Genomic DNA, 19,621 nt, shown 5'->3' on the forward strand with positions numbered 1-19,621 from the left:
AACTGCCTCCCAACCACATACACACAACCCCCCCCCCCAACAAACACCCCTTCTCAACCACACACAGACACACACACACACCGTAATTTAAGACTTCCCTCCACTCCAGAACTTCACTTCTGTAGAATGGCTGCAAATCTTAATTGCATCCTTGCAAAAGGGAAGTTCTAACACGTGCTCTGCATCGTAGGAGGCATTCACTTGGTTAAAACAGAACCAAGATTTAAAATGAGATGGAATTTCCTCCTCGTACCCGGATAGCATTCTGGTGCCCCGTAGATCCTCATGCCTTTAAAGGCAGCCGGGGGGCCTGACGGAGGTCGACCCTGTTCTATCGAAGTGGGCTTTGGGGTGAGAACTCGGTGCGGGCGCCAGGCCTCTTTTGCCTGCCTGTTTGCCCTTTTTCCCTCTGGAGCTCTCGAGAGTCTGGAACTTCAGAGTTGCTCTTGCAAAGGCAGGTCTCAGGATCTTCTGTGGAGATCCTCTTGTGTTTTGCTTATTTAACATGGGCTTTGGGAGACGGTGCCCACATGTACTGAGACCTAGCCCCTTATAAACAAGGAGACTGTGTGTGAGATCTCAAAGCCAGCCTGGGGGAGAGAATCAGCATAAGTTATTATATTCAGTTCACAGGTTTCTCTCTTGCCCAGTTCTTGGCCCAGGCATTACATCTGAAGAAGCCAGTATAAGGTACACTGCTTTTGTCTTTTTTTTCTTCTTCTTCTTTTTTAAAAAGTTGTTTCCCTCTACTTTCAATCTCCCCCACACACAAAAAAATACCTCACAGAAAAGAGCTTCAGGTTAAGGAAGGACTTGTCCATCACACTGGCTTAGCTGGTGTGTGTTAGGAATCTCTGGCTTTGCCCAGGTCAGCCCAGTGGGTCAGTACACTGAAATCGTAACTAAAGGTTGGCTGGGAATAGATCTGATTGATACTGGGTGCTATTGCTGTATTCATTTCATCATCCTGGTTCCCCCAAGGTGGTAGGATCTCAAGGCCAAAGTCTGCCCCGTGTGTCACACGCCCAAGGCCAGAGGTCGGTACCCTGTGGTATTTCAATGAGAAAAAAGAGGAAGTAAAAGGTTGGCTGGCACTCACCCTCTCAGCTCACGGGGAGGAGCCCTGGGCCTTGCTGCAGGAAGGCGGGGGCCATCTCACCGCTGCCAGCCCGGCCGGGAACACAGCAGCCGGCGTCTGCTCTCTGCCTCCTCACCTCACACCCAGAGTCAGGGACTTGGTGGCTGGGACCTCGGAGGGTGTCCATGGACCCCAAAGGCACAAGGGACTCACAGGCTATTCACTGGCCCTGCTCTACTTCTAAGCCATGTGTTGGCTCATTTGGTGGCAGTTGCCTGTAAGCAGCACAGAATTGGCACCGTGGCTTGGCTTTTCCATTTCTGTTGGATACTTGGGCCAGATGTCACTTCAGTCCAGGCTGTGATGTTTGTTTCCATTGGTTCCTTCTCACAGGCCGAGCCTCTTAAAAACCTGTGAGTACAGGGGGGCTGGGGAAGTGAACCCTGGGCTCACCCCTCCCTTCCCAGTATATCATCCAGCTCCGCCTCGGTGAGGCTGGCGGACAGATGGAGCCAGTCAGTATGCCTTAACCTTTCTCGGCCAGCCTAGGTTGATTTCTGGCCTTGATGACACGCCTTTGCTCCACTTTCAAGTCAAGCAGAGCGAAGAAAACTGCCTTGGAGCCATGTCAGAAGCAGAGGATTTGTTTGCAAATTGGGTAACAGTTGACCTTTGAACAACACAGGTTTGAATTGCCTGTGTCCACTGATATGTGGCTATTTTTCAGTAGTTAAATACTGCAGTTGGTACTCCACAGTCTGTGGTTGGTTGAATCCACAGTGCAGAGGGACCATGGTTACAGATGGCTGACTATAAGTTATATGAGGATTAACCTAGGGCTTTTCGAAGATCAACTATAGTTTAAAAACCGGTGATTGATTTTTTAAATGAAATTTTTAAAGTGGCCTTGATTGAGGCAATTTCAGTATCTCAGCAGATATTTCATACAAATTGAAAAAGAACAATGACAGAATTTCTAGACATTCTAGAAATCTGAGCAGCAGCTTCTCCTATTATCAGGTTCCCCTGGAGAGGGTACTGGGTAGGAATCTTGTGCCAGTTCTGTCTCCTCCTCAGGCCCTTGCACAAAAGCCATGAATAGATGCATACTTACCAGGCATTTTAAACTTTCTATAAATTATTAACCAAATCAAGCGGTAACGGGTAGTTATTTAGAGGTGTGTAGAAAGAACACGGGCTCTCCCGGTGGCACTAGTGGTGAAGCATCCGCCTGCCAAATGCAGGAGCCATAGGAGACCCAGGTTCGATCCCTGGGTCGGGAAGGTCCCCTGGAGGAGGAAATGGCAACCCACTCCAGTGTTCTTACCTGGAGAATCCCATGGACAGAGGGGCCTGGCGGGGTACAGTCTGTAGTATTGCAATGAGTCAGACACAACTGAAGCAACTTAGCATGCACATACAGAACACACAAGCACTTCCTAGACCAGGATGAATGAGTTTGTTTTAAAAGGTAGAGCAAATAGCCCTATTTTGAGCTTGGACTTTAGATAAAACAAGAATTATGGCTGATTCCAGACCCCAGGGCCAGCCTCCAACCTTCTCCCTTGGTTCACTTTCCCCCTTAGTTTTTTTCTTGTCAATTTTTCCACCCCAGGTAGGGTCCTTCAAAGACTGCCTGGGTGCCCTGAGCAAAGCCAGTTGGGCCTGTAGTATCAGGATTCTCTCTGCTGTTATCCTCCCATCCGTGGCTGAGTAGAAAGCGATTTGTTCATTTTTTATAAGGAAGGGCACTGAGTCCTGTTGGGTCATTGTCTGCACGTGGTGGCAGGACTCTCTTTCTCCGTGGTTATAGCGCTTGAGTGAAAACCGCTTTCAGCCCGAGTCCACTGAAGTTGTTCTCCTGAGTCCTGGGCGGCCAGTGATGTAATCAAAGAGTTCCGATCGCTTTCAGGTCCTGCCATTGGCTTGTTTCCCTGGGCTCGAGTCACCCACGATGAAAAAGAATAATGTTAGAATTTGAGAGAATGATCTGGAATTCACACTCCTTTGCAGGCCATGTTTGTGTGCCGTTTCCTACAAGTGTGGAAGCTTATGAGGGCTATGATGGCTGCTGGTGTCTTGCAAAGAATGTGTGCGAGACGTGACCCCAAACTTGCTGTCTGCTGCACCTATTCAAACTATCGGCCAGGAAACCACATGCTTTGTCTTCTCCTTTGTGCCAGGAATGAGTCCTGATTTCCCAGTTACTATCTGAAGTACTAACAGCTTTTAAAAGCTATAGGAAAAAGATGAGGAAGATGTGTCAGCTATCATTTGCTCTGAGCCAGAACTGGACAGATGTGGGAAATTTCCATCGAGCGGATGAAGAGTTCATTTGGCAGAGAAATCATTGTCCCCTCCCTGTGTCTTTCTTTTCCTTTGATTGATTCAAAATATTGTTACTGTAAAATTATTCATAATTTTACTGTTACTATAAAATTATTCAAAATTGTTATGATAAAATTATTCAAAATGTTTACTGTTACTGTAAAACTATTCAAAATCTCATGACAATAAAACTGCCTTAATTTGTAGACTATTAACGTGATCTCCACCATAATGATGTTTCTTGGATCTTCTTTTCTGTGTGTGGAGTAATAAGTAGATCGTCTTTTTGCTAACGGGATTTGGTCTTTTAGAGCTCTGGATTTTTTTTTTTCCTTTGGCATTATGGTTTATCACAGGATATTGACTCCCAGAGGTGAGTGACCCTCTAGATTTAAGGCAGCCATGTGCAGGAAGGCAGGTCTTGGCAAGAGGAAGGGGCAAGCAATGAGCGTGGCTATTCTGACTTTACAGACGTAGGCTACTGTTTTTATGCAACTGACGCTACAAGGGATGAAGATGTAGCTGGGGAAGACGTCTGGGCTGGGGTGTGCCCAGGACCAGAGATGAGGTCTCCTGGTTGCTCTAGCATGGAAGAAGGGGAGAGGAGCGTATGTGATTGCCATCCGTGACCAGAGAGGGAATGACCCTGAGTCTACTCCTGTGGTCAACCTTCGGGTACACAGGAAGCCCTTGGGCAGGGCACCTTTGGGATCAAAAGCCCAGATTCAAGATCCAACTCAGGCTCCACCACCAAATTGCTCAATGAACGTAAGCAAATTTTGTTCCCTCATCTGTAAAATGGCTATAACAACTGAACTTAACTTACAGGACTATTGTGAAATTGACTGAATTAGTCCAAGTAAGGGCTTTCCTGGGTGGCTCAGTGGTAAGGAATCTGCCTGCCACTGCAGGAGGCTCAAGAGATGCAGGTTCCATCCCTGGGTCAGGAAGATCCCCCAGAGGAGGAAATGGCAACCCACTCCAGTATTCTTGCCTAAAATATTCCATGGACAGAGGAGCCTGGTGGGCTACGTTCCAGGGGGTCACAAAGAGTCAAACACGACTGCGCACAGCACACATACACAGAGTTCAAGTAGCAAACAGAGCTCTTGAAAGTGAAAGTAGCCTTCCAGGCTCCTCTGTCTGTGGAATTCTCCAGGCAAGAATACTGGAGTGGGTAGCTGTTCAATCCCAACCGAGGGACTGAACCCAGATTTCTCGAATTGCAGGCGAATTCTTCACCATCTGAGCTACCAGGGAGGCCACTGCTCAAATTACAGGTTTGAAGACTTACTAGATCTTTCCATGGGGACAATCAACAAAATAAATTACACATGGATCAAAGTACATGGGAAAAAGCAATACAAACAAAACAGTTTGAAAAGAAAAAATCATAAGGTAATTATTGAGTATATAAAAGTGAAAATTACTGGAGGTTCAAAAATATAAGGAAAAGGTAAACTAAAAACGTTGCAATGTGTTTGACAGCTAAAGAATTAAAGTCCTTAATATATTTAAAAGTTCAACAAATCTATTAAGAAAATTAGTACATATATCAAGATAATATATACATCAAGTAATAAATATAAGCAAAAGGAAATTCCAGTTTTCAATTATGAAAATTGCAAAAAAAAATTTATAATACTCATTAGCATTCAAGGAAACATGCCATTGATGGAAATGTATATCTAGTTTTTTGGCACGCAATGTGAAAATATGTATTAAACTGATGATTCAAATTCCCAACAAAGAGGTTAATATTTGAAATATATGGTTTTTTCACAGGCTATCTTCAAGGAATATTCAATGACCATAAATCTCAGACGAAAGCTAAGGGAACAAAATGAGAACACAAAGACATTTGTCAATCTCAAATTTGGAAAAAATACTTGAGGTTTGACAGAAAACAAAATTCTGTAAAGCAATTATCCTTCAATTGAAGATTTGGAAAAAAATACGTGTATAGGTTTATTTATATTAAAAAGTATGGAAGAAGTCCATAAGAAAAAATTATGACGCTGATTGTAATGAGGAATTATGACGTTAATAGTAATGATCTCGTGATCGGAGTTTGGATTTTTTTTTTTTAATTCCCAGTACTTTTCTGTATTTTACAAATGTCTTGTAATTTCTTCAGGAGGAAAAAACGTATTGGAGAGTTTAACTGATTGATTGAATAGTGAATAGACAGTATCAGATGTTTCAGGTTTCACTCTCCTTTCCAACACAGACCTACCGTCCTTCTTAGGTCTTCCACTCAGGCACCAATAAAAGGAGCTGTAATATATTAGATTCCTTGGGGTCTTGGTACTGTAAAAAACACCCTCTGAAAGAACAGGGCTGCAGACCCCAAGCACTTTGCGGACCCCAGTCCGCGCACAGTCGCACTGCAGCGTTGCCGCCTCCGCTGCAGTTTAGAGCTCGCCGGATCCCGGGAAACGGACTGCGTGGCTCTTCGCGTCGCCGCGGGGGTTTCTGCTCCACTGGAAATAGGGCCAGAACCCCTGCCTTAAGTGCGCAGTTGTGGCATCCGCTAGCTAACCTCCGACCACAGCACACCCCCACCCCCAACTACCACCATCGTAGCTGTGTTTTCCTAAATGTACCCCGTTTACAGAGTCTTCTCGTGTGAATCATTAATTAGGGCACTTTGCAATTTACAAACCACCTGAGACAACTCCGGGTTCCAAACTCAGCTCAACAGATGACATTTCGGACAGAGCAGGCTTAAGGAAATAACCCCGAATATCCATTGGAAGGACTGATGGTGAAGTTGCAATACTCTGGCCACCTGATGGGAATAGCCGCCTCACTGGAAAAGACTCTTATGCTGGGAAAGACTGAAGGCAAAAGGACAAGGGGGCAGCAGAGGATGAGATAGCATCACTGACTCGATGGACATAAATTTGAACAAACTCCGGGAGACAGCGGAGGACAAGGGAGACCGGCGTGCTACAGTCCATAGGGTCGTCAAGAGTCGGACAAGATCTAGCGAATGAACAGCAACACAACAAGCCTTAAGATTCGACACATTTACCCTTCTCACCAGAGTCCTTGCTAAGGACATCCTGTTAACATCAAGCCCAGACACGACAAAAAGTACACCTCGAGCCAGCCAGGAGTCGAACCTAGAATCTTCTGATCCGTAGTCAGACGCGTTATCCATTGCGCCACTGGCCCTGTACAAGTCAGTCTTGCACTGGAGCGCAGATCACGCCTTACGCACCTAACGCCAGGCTCCACGACACTAGCGCGGCATTTCCGCCGCTGCGCCGGGCGCTGCGCGGTTAGGGTCTGCAAGCTCCCAAGGCTCCGCCTCTCCCCGGCCAACGCGCTCAGCCAGTCCTCAGCCGCCACGTCACCGCGCTCTTCCTCGCCCTCCCACGGCGTCGCGTCGGAATGTGCGCCTGTGGCGCTCGGTGCCCGCGCACTAAGTTTGTCCGCCGCCGCGTCCCGTTTTCTCTCTCAGCCTGGCGGGGCGGGGCGGGGCGGGGCGGTGGGAAGAGGCTGGGACCTGCGGCCGCTGTAGGAGGGTGACCGGTATCGCCGGAGCCGAGGTGGCGGCGCTGGGCGGCGCGATCGGAAGCCGAGGAGGGAGGCTGTGGTGCAGGATGGCGGCCACGACCTACGAGCGGCTGAAGCTGTGAGTTCCGCGGGCCAGGGGCCGCTGCCCGAGGGGGCCGGCGGGGCAGCGGGGTGCGGTGGGGGGCAGGTGTCGGCCGCCGGCCGCGGGGAGGCTTCCTGCGTCCCCGCCCGGGGCGGCGGGCCGGGTGTGGGAGCCCCGCGCGCTCCCCGCCTTCCTGGCCGGGCGCGGCCGGCCCTGGGGCCCTGGCGGAGTCGCCACAGGCCCGGGAGCCACAGTCCCGCCAGCCTCTCTCCGCTGGACTCCGCCTCAGCGCCCGCGGCGGGGGCGCAGAGCTGCTCGCCGGGCTCGGCGTTCGCATGCAGCCCTCCGGACGCCCTCTTTCCCATTTTATTTTTTTTGCAGAGGTGGCGTCTATATTTGTCCTTATTGCTTAGTAGAGAAAAAGTTTTTTTCTTGTTTTCATGGGCCCATGGCAGCATTTTAAAGGCACACACACCAGTGGATAAACCTGGTCTAGTTGGCCGTTGAAGCCTTCCCGACCAGTCTTTAGGCTGCAGGAAAATTTTAAAAGTACAAGTCAGTACTCTCAAGGTCCTAAAAAAGTCTACTTGGCTCTGAATGTTATTCCTAAGTCCGTGTTGACAGCCAGGGGCTACTGTCGAGAATTTTTGGCTCTGCAGATCGAGTTTTCGGTAAAGCCAAGCTCTCGAGGCTTTGAGAAAATAGGCTCTGGTTGTTAAGAGTTGTGAATTAGGTGTTTGTAGGGTTTGAGGTTTGTCCTGGATTAAAAAGCAGTAACGTGTACTTCCCTTAGGGTTACCATCAGCCCTTGCAGTTTGCTTGTCTGTGAATAACTTTGTTCTACTCACTCTGTGTTTTAATGTTTTACCTCTAGACTGAAAATCCAGTGATTGGTACCTCAGAAAGTCTTGGGCAGCAGAAGCAAATGTAATTTTCGAGAAGCTTATCTGTCCTTAAATAAGTTAAAATATCTTGGGACTTAGGCAGAGAGATCACATTTCCTCTGCAGGGAGAGGAGGACAGCAAGATGTGGTTTGGACACTTCCTATGCTCACAGAATCTCAAGTGCACTTAACTTTCTGGAAGGTTCAGATAAAGGTAAAGGCTGCAGAATTGAAGGTGAGGTCATGTCCACGTCAGATGTTTTGCGTAAAAGACAATTACTTTTTCCTCAGCCGCTCCCCGCCCCCCACCTTGCCACGGTCTCTTGACTCTAATTCCCTTGGAAAATCGCAGCTGCGCCTTCTCTCCTGGTTCTCCTTTGCAAGGTGATCCTTGTTGGTTAACTGAGTCTAGGGAGCTGTCTTTGACTGTGGTACTGGCCAGACTCTTGTCACGTGGGCCGTCCTGGCTAATTAGGTTATTGTTGTCTACCTGATAGTCACTGAAGGGTTTAGTGGGATCCTGCACCAGGTGTCAATTGTGTTGAAGCAGTTTGGAGCCTTGGCTTGAATGCAGCTCAGCATTAGGTTATGAAACGCAGTCGAATTTTCCTGTGGCCAAGGTTGAATGGGATGGAGAACTTGAGAGTTAGAGTGATAACTACCTAGGAGGCACTGCATGCAGTCCTCAGACTTAAAAAGGTGGGGCAGGGCACTCCATATACATAGAAGAGAAAGGAAAATTGGCACTTACAGGGTGAGCCTGATGCTTTTGTATTGATTTTTGTGAGAAGTGGAAACTATAAATTTGCTTGGGTGAAAAAGCAGATCTGGGGTTATATGAAAGTCATGCTCCAGTTTGTCAGTTAACTTTTTCTGCCTGAAAAAATAGTTCTAAGTGCTTCTGTAAATGAAGATACAACTATTTTTTTTTGAAAGATACAACTTTTTTACAACTTTGTTTTTCTTTGTCAAGGAGTGTGTGTGTTGGAGCCTGCTCTTATTTCTTCTGTTCTGCCCTTGCTGCTCTGAGGCCTCTCTGACCTGAGGGGTGGTTTTATTTTGGTTTTTTGATGCATTGGAGGTAGAAGCAGTTTCTGACCCACATAAGAATTAGTGGGACGCAATGGTCATTTTCTAAAGTGCCTAGAGATGTGTTTTAAGAGATTTGTGCAAGAGATAGTATGATTATTTTATAATGGAAGTATTGTTACTGGCTTTATTTAAATATTGAAGTGCTTGGGATTTTAGAAATTTGTCCTTTGTTATGCTGTACATTTTTTCCAGCCCATCTCTGTCATATGACGTTCACCTTCCTAATGCCTGCGTTTCATCCTCTACTCTCCTGCTTACAGTCTCCAGTTCCATTTTATTGACCCATAGGATTAAGTCCACATTTCTTAACCACCTGTATTCTTGCCTCTTCAGTCTGTCCCCTAACCTTATTTCCCATAACTGCTCAATGCCTTCTGTTTGTTTCTCATTTTGCCAGACTTGGCCACCCTCTTTTTACTTCCAGGTTGGTCTTATTTGGATGTTCTTATCCAGAAGGGCTTCTTCCTCTCGCCCTTCTTTACATGCTGATCACATTTGTGGTAGAGCTGAGAGAGTGCAAGCTTTTTTAGTCACAGCAGACTTAATACTCCCTTGCCGCTTTGTGTCCTGACCCTGTTACTCACTCTCTCTGAAATGGGATTTAATCTGTAAAACGGGGAGGTTTCTACTTCACAGTATCATTATTACAAGGAGTGACAGAATGTAGACAAAACCAGCATGCTCCTCTCCTCTGTGAAGCTTTCCCCCCATGTCTGTCTCTTCACTGAGCTCCTGTACCAGTTTACTCACAGGGACTAGAGCCCAGATGTCCATATGGGTTTGCCCGTTCTGAATCTTAGGATTCGTTAACAGTGTGCTTAGGATCCGCTGGACAGGAGGCTGAAAGTTAGAGTGCCCGATCCATAGCACTGTTTGTAGCACTCTGTCCGCCGCCGTCCAGAAACGATGAAATCATCATGTATACTTCGTTTCTCCGACTGGGTTACAAGGATGTGGAACATAATAGAAACATCTTAGTGTTGATTTCTTCTCTAGTCCTCCTCAGTACCTAGCATAAAGCCTGGTGCGTGGCAGGTCCTCAGTGGAGCACCTGAGTAAATGAAAAGAACTTTCTAGCATAGAAAGTAGCACTTTTCTGCAGTGTACTTTCTAGCACCAGCACCTGAGAAAGATCCCAGTGCGGCGTGATCTGGAGTGTACGATGTAGCAGCAGCACCTTCAGGCATTCCTTGCATGGTGCTATCTTTCCAGTGCCTCTGTGAAGCTAGGCTGATGTGTGTTCTCTGTCAGTGTGGCACACAGGGAGGTCACTGCCCGTGGCCCCACAGGCAGGTCACGCAGCCCCGCGGTGGCAGCCCTGGCCATGGGACGCAGCAGCCCCAGAGGCCGCCGACCTTTCCATTCCACTGCGCTGCTCGCTGCACATGACCTTACCTTCTCTTATCGTCAGTTTGCTCTCATCTTGGGGTGGTATGGAAATGAGTTACTTACGATCGAAAATAATGGACATGTTCAATTTTAATTTGAACATGTAGAAAACAATATTGATTTGTTTGGAATCTGAAATTTATATAACTCTAACATCCAGGCAGTTCTGAGTATCCTGTTTCATTTAAATCATTTATGTAAGCTTGATGTCAAACAATGACAAATTTGAAATTACAGTTAACAACAGACGTCCATTATTGGAAACACTGAAAGGTGTTTCTTCCGTTTGCAATGTTGGGTGAAAAATGTGTAAGGCAGGAAACCTGGAAAGTGAATCAGGCTGCAGCTGATATCTAGAGAAACGCTGTGTCCTCAGTGAAGAAGTGGCCTTTTTCAAAAAATTGCCATAGCTGTGAGGTCAACCAGGGCAGAGGCGCTGGAGCCCCGAGAACACGTAGGCTGGGCTAGTGTGATGACGGCGTCCGAAGTCTGTCCAGTACAGTGAGCATTCAGACCTTTCTCACACCTCTCTTCCGACTGCCTGCATCCACTTCTGCCTCCCCCTGCCTGGCCTCCGATGACCACAAATCTCATCTCTTTTTTATGAGTTTGTTTTTGAAGTATAATTGACCTGCAACACTATCTTAGTTTCTGGTATGCAACATAATGCTTTGGTGTTTTTGTGCTTTTCATAGAGTATAAGTCTGGTTGTGCTATTTCATTATAGAAAGATATTAATAACTATTGACTGTATTTGCCACATGGTACACTTCATGCCCTTGACTCGTTTATTTTCTAACTAGAAGTTTGTACCTGTTACTCTCCCTCACGTGTTCCCTTCCTGCCTCTCCCTCCAATCTTGCACACACCCCCCCCAACACCCCATTCTCTGCATCTGTGATTCTGCTTCTGTTCCTTAGGTTTGCTCCTTTGCTGTGTCTTTTAGAGTCTAGCTACGGTTGAAGTCATACAGATTTTGCTTTTCTTGTTCTGACTCATTTCACTTACCATAATATCCTTGTCGTTCATTGGTTGTTACAATGGCAAGATTTCATTCTTTTGTTATGGCTGCGTAATATTCCATTGTGTATATATATAAAACACATCATCTTTATCCATTTCTCTATTGACGAGCACTTGGATTGTTTCCGTATCTTGGCTTTTGTAAATAATGTTGCATTGAATGTAGGAATGCATTTATTTTTTCTAATTACCGTTTTTGTTTTCTTCAGTTAAATACCCAGGAATGGAATTGCTGGATCATATTATGGTAGTTCTGTTTTTAATTTTTTGAGGAACCTCCCTTCTCTCTTTCATAGTGACTGCAGTGATTTACCGGAGAAGGCACTGGCAGCCCACTCCAGCGCTCTCGCCTGGAGAATCCCAGGGCCGGGGGAGCCTGGTAGACTGCAGTCCATGGGGTCACTAGGAGTCTGACACGACTGAGCGACTTCCCTTTCACTTTTCCCTTTCTTGCATTGGAGAAGGAAATGGCAACCCACTCCAGTGTTCTTGCCTGGAGAATCCCAGGGCCTGGGGAGCCTGGTGGGCTGCCGTCTGTGGGGTCGCAGAGCCGGACACGACTGGAGCGGCTCGGCAGCAGCAGTGATTTCTCACCAGGGCACGAGGGCCCCATTTTCTCCACGGTCTCTCCAGCACCTGTTCTCTGCTGTCTTTTTGATACTGGCCAGCTGACAAGTGAAAGACGGCGTCTCGCTGTGGTTTTGACTGGCATTTCCTTCATGAGTAGTGATGCTGGGCGCCTCTTCAGGTGCGTATTGGCCATCTGAATATCTGCTTGGAAAGATGTCTGTTCAGATCCTCTGCCCATTTTTTAATCAGGGTGCTTGTTTTTTTTCTCTTGAGCTGTTAGAGTTCTGTATATCCTATATATCATTTGCATATAACTTCTCCCATTCAGGAGGCTACCTTTTGTTCATAGTTTCCTTTACTGTGCAAAAGCTTTTTAATTTGATGTAGTTACATTTGTTTATTTTTGATTTTGTTTCCTTTGCCTGCGGAGACATATCAAAAAAAAAAATTACTGAGATGGATGTCAAAAAGCATTGTGCCTGTGTTTTCTTCTAGAAATTTATGTCTTCAGAGCTTGCATTTAAATCTCTAATCTGCTTTGAATTCACCCTTGTGCACGGTGTGAGGGAACACTTTAGTGCTTCTGCACGTAGCTATCCACAGTTTTCCCAACACACCGTCCTGGAGAATGTTCCCTGTGCACTTGGAAGAAGTCCTGTGTGTGTCTGTGTGCGTGCGTGCGTGTGTGTGTATCTGTTATAGATTTTTGGTTTGTGGTTACTGTGAGGTTTATATATAGAAGTCTCTATCATTATTTTAAGCTGCTGCTCTCTTAAGTGAAAAGCGCTGTAACCACCCTGCACTTTCACTCCTCCCCTCCCCGCCCCCAGCCCCGCGTGTTTGCCCATTTGACATCATGCTCTGTATCTTTTTGTTTTGCGTATCCCTTAACTACTCCTCGTGGATGCAGGTGATTTTCCTGGCCGTGTCCACTGGCTGCAGAGCGCACGGTGGCCCAGAGCTGGAGCTGCCCTGCTGGTGGGCAGAGCTCGGTCTCAGAATGTGCGGCTGGGTTCTGATATGGCAGGCTGTAGGGCTGCAGTGGTCCTGGAGCTGTTGTCTGCCCACTGGACTGTGGGGCTGGGACCTAGGGGGCCCCAGGGGTGGTGCCAGCCCACTGGTGGGTGGAGCTGGGTCCCAGGGCCTCTGACTGCAGGGTCCTGGGGATCCTCGGGCTGATCCCGTGCCCTTTGGTGTACAGGGCTGGGTTGTGGGGCAGCTGTGGACTCGGGTCTTAAGACAGGATGTCTGCTGGTGGGGAGGTGGGCTGTGTCTCTGCCTGGCCAGTTGCTTGGCCTGAGGTGTCCCAGTACTGACGCTTGTGGAGTCAGGCCAGGCTAGGCAGCTAGTGTGGCGAGGTCCTTGTGCTGATAAGCTAAGAGGATTCCAGAGTGGCAGGTGCCCGTGCCAGCGACCTTGTGATAGAGGGAGAGATGTCTGCCACCATCCTTCTCCCTCTGGGGTCAGCAGGTGAGTCTGACCCAGGCTCCTTTCAAATGACTGCTTCTGTCCTGGAGCGTGGGAGATTCTGTGTGAGCCCTTTAAGAGTGGAATCTGTTTCCCACGGCCCTCTGGCTCTCCTGAAAGGAAGGCCCACTGGCCTTCGAAGTGAAACGCTGTAGGGACGAGGAGCACCCAGCTGGAGCGCCCGCTCCATGTGGGGCTGGAGCCCTCGCGCCTTGGGGAGAGCCTCTGCGGTTGAGCTATCCTCCCGCCCAGGGGTACGGATCTTGCCTACGCTGCGTCTCCTCCCTCCTGCCGGTCTTGTGGTTCCTTCTTTGTGTCTGTAGTTATAGAGGATCTCTCCTGCTGGTCTTTCCCTTTGTCTCATCGGTAGTTGCTCTGTAAATGTGACGTTGGTGTGCCTGTGGGAGGAGGTGAGCTCACAATCTTCCTACCTTTGCCATCTTGGCCACGCATCTCCATGGGTCTAACAGCCCTTTATTTTTAAAACCTAGTGGGCTTTGAAGTCCATGGTCTCTGGGATCAAGAGGAGAGAGTTCAAGCTCGGGCCTATTTTGATGTGTCTTCCAAAAACGAAGTGTCATCTTAACAGAGGCCAGAACTCTGGGTTGATGTTAAGTCCGCTGTCTTGAAAGACACCAGGTAGTATTCCTGTTGAGTTAGAATTGTTAATAACCTCCTGGATTCTTATGACTTCACCAGTTTATTTTAGTATGCGATATTACTTTGAACTTTAGAAATTTGATATCAACAGCATAGTTGATGATCAAATAATCTTCTCACAGGGAATTTCTTTAACTTCTGAAATCTACCTTGTAAGATAAGTAATTTGAAAAAAACATCACATCGGTTGAGGGCCATTATTTTTCCTTTTGCAACAGGAAGAAAATTTTGCCTATACACACACACACACATATTTGCAAACCAGAGAGTCAATCTTTATTTTTATTTTAGGGTTTTTTTTTTGGCCGCAGAGAGGGGCATGTGAGATCTTAAGTTCCTCGAACCAGGGCTGGAATCCGTGGCCCTGCATTGGGAACAGGGAGCCTTAACCACTGGACCACAGGGGAAGTCCCTTGCCTATATTTGTTCATCATTGAGTGTTCCTAGTTTCTGTGTACTTAATCCGTTGAGAACTTGGTGTGGCCTGTTGACTGGTTGATTTTGGAAAAACTCCAGGCAGAACTTGGCCCCGGGTGGCACTAGTGGTAAAGAGCCCACCTTTCAGTGCAGGAGACATGAGAGAAGTGGGTTCGATCCCCGTGTCGGGAAGGTCCCCTGGAGCAGGCGATGGCACCCCACTCCAGGATTCTTGCCTGGGAAACCCCGTGGACAGAGGAGCTGCTTACAGTCCGTGGGATCCAAGAGTCTGACAGGACTGCGGGACTAAACAAGATACGAGTTGGAATGATACTTGCTGTTATGATTAGTTGGCTTCTGGCATTTACTTGTAATTACTCTTCTTAGAAATGTTGATTAGGTAGCAGTCACTGTTCGTATCTTCATTTTTCCAATTCGTAAACTGTTTTCAATAACATCGATCAGCACAGCCTGCTGGCAGCCCAGTAGTAACTTAGATTCAGCAAAGCTCCCAGAGCCCTCGGGCTAGATGGAACTCTTTTTTTAGCTTGATCCACAGTTACTCTTATGTTTGGTTTTGTTCTTTTAACACCTTTTAAAACTTAATTCTCATTGTAATCTAATACAAGGGAGCGGTTTGAAACGAACAAGGCTTATTGTAGAGAGCACTCTTCGCACTCCCAAGCCCCGCTGTCCCAGAGATCTGCTTTCATGTTTGTACGCAGTTTCCTCTGGTGCTTCGCTCCGCGCCTGTGAACAACATGCTTACAGTGCCATTTCCCGATTTTTTTTTCAGTTTTAGTCACATGATAACTTTCTGCTTCAAAAAATGGGAATTTAGTTTTTGCACCTCTCTTTCTTTCCTCTCAATGTAATAATTTTAAGAGATTCAGTGTTCACATTACTATGGTTGCATAGGATTGACTCAAAGGACATCAACAGTATATTATAATATTACATTTGCTTATAAAAGCGCTTTGTTTTTCCTTGAATTAGAAAGTCTCTTTTTTGGTGGGCAGGTACACACTGCTATATTTAAAATGGATGATTAACAAAGACGCACTGCACGGCACGTGGAACTCTGCTGGATGTTATGTGGCATCCTGGATGGGAGAGGGGTCTGGGGGAGAATGGATGCAAGTCTATGCACGGCTGCTCACCTGAAACCACCACAACATTGTTTGTTAATGGGCTAGACCCCAGTACAAAATAAGTTTTTTTTTTTTTTAAGTGCCTGTATTTTATTTGCTTGGCTTTTCTTTATGTCCTTATTGCTAATAAATCTTCAGTCTCTGGAACAGCGATAAAACTTCTCAGATAAGTCAGGTAGCTGTCGATTCATTTCCTTCTCTGAATCTCACCTCCGGGAACCCTGTCCTCTCTGCTTTAATCTGACTGGCTGTTCCTTAGGCCTGTTGTATAAACTGTTGTCGTGGACCCTCGCTGTACCATCATCACGACAATTTCTTTTACCTCTCTCCTGTTTTGGATTCTGACTGTGTTGATTTACTCCATTTTGATGAAAGAGCTTTTCCTTCTTTCTCAGAAAGAGTGAAAGAGAAGTATCTTTTCAGATGTTGCACGTCTACAAATGTTTCCATTTTGTCCTCAGGTACATTTATATGATACTGTGGCTAAGTATAGAATTCTCAGCTAGGATTTTATTATCCTTTAGAATTGAAGACCTTGGTGTTAAATAGTCCAGAATGTGTTGTTGTTGAGTAATCCAGTAGTTCGACTGTTGAATATTTCAGTACTTCTTTCTCTTACTTTTTTGGCTGTGTTTTTTTTTTCCCCCTAGAAACTTTAGGATTGTGTCTGTATGGTGTTTTGAAGTTTTACCCTGAACGTGCCTCTGTGTGTGTGTGTGCGCGCGCACGCGCTTTCCATGTTTATTTGGTGGGCCTTTTACATCTGGAAACTTGTTCTTTGGTTTGAGGTTTCTTTGTGCATTATTTCTTTGATAGATTTCTTTTTTTCTTGTCTGCTGTCCTGAAGTTCCTGCTCAGTGGATGTTGAGCGTCCTGGATTGTACCCCTCTCTTTTTTCCTCTCCCCATTCTTCCTTTCTATGCTCTCCTATTCTGCAGCTCTTTTTTTTTTTCTTAATATATATATATTTCATTGAAGTATCGTTGATTTACAGTGTTTCCAGTGTGCAGCAAAGTGATTCAGTTATACATATACACATATTATTTTTGAAATTATTTTCCATTATAGGTTGTAACAAGATATCAACTATAGTTCCCTGTGCTATATGTAAACTTTTGTTGCTTGTTATGTATCTATTTTTTTAATTAGAAATCTAGCGTTCTATTCATACTAAGTCAAACAAGTGTAATCAAAAGGTTATAAATTTTTTAATTAGACAAAAATTCATAAGTTTTCTAATATATATTATACATATTGTTTATATATATGTATACAAAAATTTTTCTACTGTGCTTGACAAAGGCTTGAGAAAGAACTTGAAAAAAGGAGATGGAGACATTGGAGAATAAAATAAATGAAATGGGAGTACTGAATATGAAATAGAAAAAGTGAAACAAACTAGGTCTTTAAAAGTAAAAGATCATCATATAGTCCAGTTGGTTTTAAACATGACTGCTCATTAGAAACATCTCTGGATCTCTGGAGGAAAAAAGCAATACCTGGGCATTTGTATTTTTCAAAAAATTTCAAGATAATTCTGATATGCACCTGGATTTTGAAACGTGACTACAGTTTTTTCTATTAAGTTGTAGTTTTGGTGATACAGAGTTGTTATTTTTCTGTTGATCAATCATGCTGCAATGGTATTAAGTAAGTAATAGTTACATAATCACAATAGTGAAAGATGTTTGTCAGTTTTCACAGTCAATAGCCAGGCAAAAAATAAAAGTTAATTACAGTTGCAAGCCATAATGGTAACATAATTAAACAATATAAAATAATTATAGACAATTGGAAGGTCAAGTAGAGTGTGGTAAGTGAAAGTGCGTGTTTTAATCCACCCAGTCAGTGTCTTTTGGTTGGTGCATTTAATACATTTACATTTAAGGTAATTATCAATGTGTAAGATCTTATTACCATTTCTTAATTGTTTTGGGTTTATTTTCTGTAGGTCTTTTCCTTCTCTTGTATTTCCTGCCTAGAGAAGTTCCTATAGCATTTGTTGTAAAGCTGGATTGGTGGTGCTGAATTCTCTTCACTTTGGCTTGTCTGGGAAGCTTTTGATTTCTCCATCCACTCTGAAGGAGAATCTTGCTAGGTAGAGTATTCTCGGTTGTAGAGTCCTCGCTTTCATCACTTTAAACATATGGTGCCATTCCCTTCTGGCTTGTAGAGTTTCTGTTGAGAAATCAGCTGATAGCCTGATGGGAGTTCCTTTATATGTTGTTTTCCCCTTGTTGCGTTTAATATTTTACTTCTGTCTTTAATCTTTGTCAGTTTCATTACTGTGTGTCTCAGTGTGTTCCTCCTTGGGTTTATCCTGTCTGGACTCTCTCTGCTCAGATCCTTCTCTCTCTCTCTTCTCCTTCTGGGACCGCTATAATGCTAATGTTGATGTGTTTAGTGTTGTTCTAGAGGTCTCTGAGGCTGTCTTCATTTCTTTTCTCTGTATTCTCTTCTGTGGCAGTGATTTCCACCATTCTGGCCTCCAGGCCATTTATCTGTTCTTCTGCCTCAAGTATTCTGCTGTTGATTCCTTCCAGTGTATTTATTAGTCATCTCTGTTTGCTTGTTCTTTAGTTCTTGTATGTCTTCGGTAAACATTTCTTGAATCTTCTTCATTGTTTTTCCTAGATCCTGGATCATCTTCCCTAGCATTACTCTGAAATCTTTTTCTGAAAGGTTTCTTATCTCTACTTCATTTAGTTGTTTTTCTGGGGTTTTATATCGTCCCTTCCTCTGGGACATAACTTTGCTTTTCATCCTGACTAACTTTCTGTAATATGGTTTTTCTTTCAGCCACTGTGGCAAGAAGCCACTTCTTGCTGCTTCTGTCTGCCCCCTGATGGAGGAAGCTAAGAGGCTTGTGTAAGATTCCAGATGGGAGGGACTGGTGGTGGGAAAGACTGGGTCTTTTTCTGGAGGGCAGGGCCTTGCAGTAAAGCTTTAATCGGTTATCTGCTGAGGGGTGGGGTTGCACGCCCTCCCCGGTAGTTGTTTGGCCTGAGGTGGCCCAGCCCTGGTGTCTGCAGGCTCTGTGACAGGGTTAATGGTGACCTCCAAGAGGGCTTACACCAAGGGGCCCCCCTTCCGGGCCTGCTGCTGCTGTGCCCCATCCTGTGGGGAGCCCCTGCGTACCTGCCCCCACAGGAGACCCTCCAACAGTAGCAGGTGGTTTCGGTTCGGTCTCCTGTGGGGTCACCACTCCTTTGCTCTGGGTCTTGGTGTGCCCAGGGTTTTGTTTGTGCCCTGCAAGGCTGGAGGCTCTGTTTCCCGAAGTCCTGTGGAAGGAAGTCCTGTGATCAAGTCCTGCTGACCTTCGCAGCCAGATTCCCTGGGGATTCGTAGTCCCTTTGTCAGATCTCCAGACTGGGAAGCCCAGCAGATTCCGAACCTTCACAACCGTGGGAGAACTTCTTTGGTCTTCTTCTCCAGTTTTGGGTCACCCACGTGATGGGTAGGGGATTTGATTTGATTGTGCCCCTCCTGCCGTCTTTGCTGCAGCTTCTTCTTTGTCTTTGGACACGGGATATCTTTTTTTGGTGGGTTCCAGCGTCGTCCTGTGGAGAAGGTGATGGCACCCCACTCCAGTACTCTTGCCTGGAGAATCGCATGGACAGAGGTGCCTGGTGGGCTGCAGTTCAGGGGGTCGCTGAGTCGGACACGACTGAGCCACTTAGCAGCAGCAGCAGCAGCAGCGTCCTCCTGTTGATGGCTGTTCAGCAGCTAGTTGCCGCTTTGGTGTTCTCGCAGCGGGACATGAGCACAGGTCCTTCTCTTCTGCCATCTTAAACCGGAAGTCCAGAGCCTGTACCCAGATCTTCTATTTCTGTTCTCAAGGAGAGTTTTTCAGTTTTGTTTTTTATTCTTTTTAGCATTGCATCTTCATGAGATGCTTCTTTTATACCTGGGCATTTGTGCCCTTTGGCCCCTTCATCCACATTGCCTGCCCTCG

General features: G+C 45.9%; 1 protein-coding gene and 1 non-coding gene across 2 annotated transcripts in view; one reads left to right on the top strand and one right to left on the bottom strand.

Moving 5' to 3' along the window:
• Positions 1 to 6,513: 6,513 nt before the first annotated feature.
• TRNAR-ACG lies at positions 6,514 to 6,586 on the bottom strand. Its single transcript has one exon. It is a non-coding gene; the product is annotated as a tRNA-Arg (tRNA).
• Positions 6,587 to 6,771: 185 nt separating this feature from the next.
• Positions 6,772 to 19,621, top strand: part of SACM1L (SAC1 like phosphatidylinositide phosphatase) — a 71,344-nt gene continuing 58,494 nt past the window's right edge. Inside the window, exon 1 of the mRNA XM_040246789.1 lies at positions 6,772 to 7,049. Coding sequence (XP_040102723.1) covers positions 7,018 to 7,049 — 32 coding nt within the window. The 5' untranslated portion in view covers positions 6,772 to 7,017. The remainder of the gene's footprint in view (positions 7,050 to 19,621) is intronic.

Source organism: Oryx dammah, unplaced genomic scaffold (genome assembly GCF_014754425.2).
Source record: "Oryx dammah isolate SB20612 unplaced genomic scaffold, SCBI_Odam_1.1 HiC_scaffold_9, whole genome shotgun sequence".
In the NCBI taxonomy this organism is placed as follows: Eukaryota; Metazoa; Chordata; class Mammalia; order Artiodactyla; family Bovidae; genus Oryx; species Oryx dammah.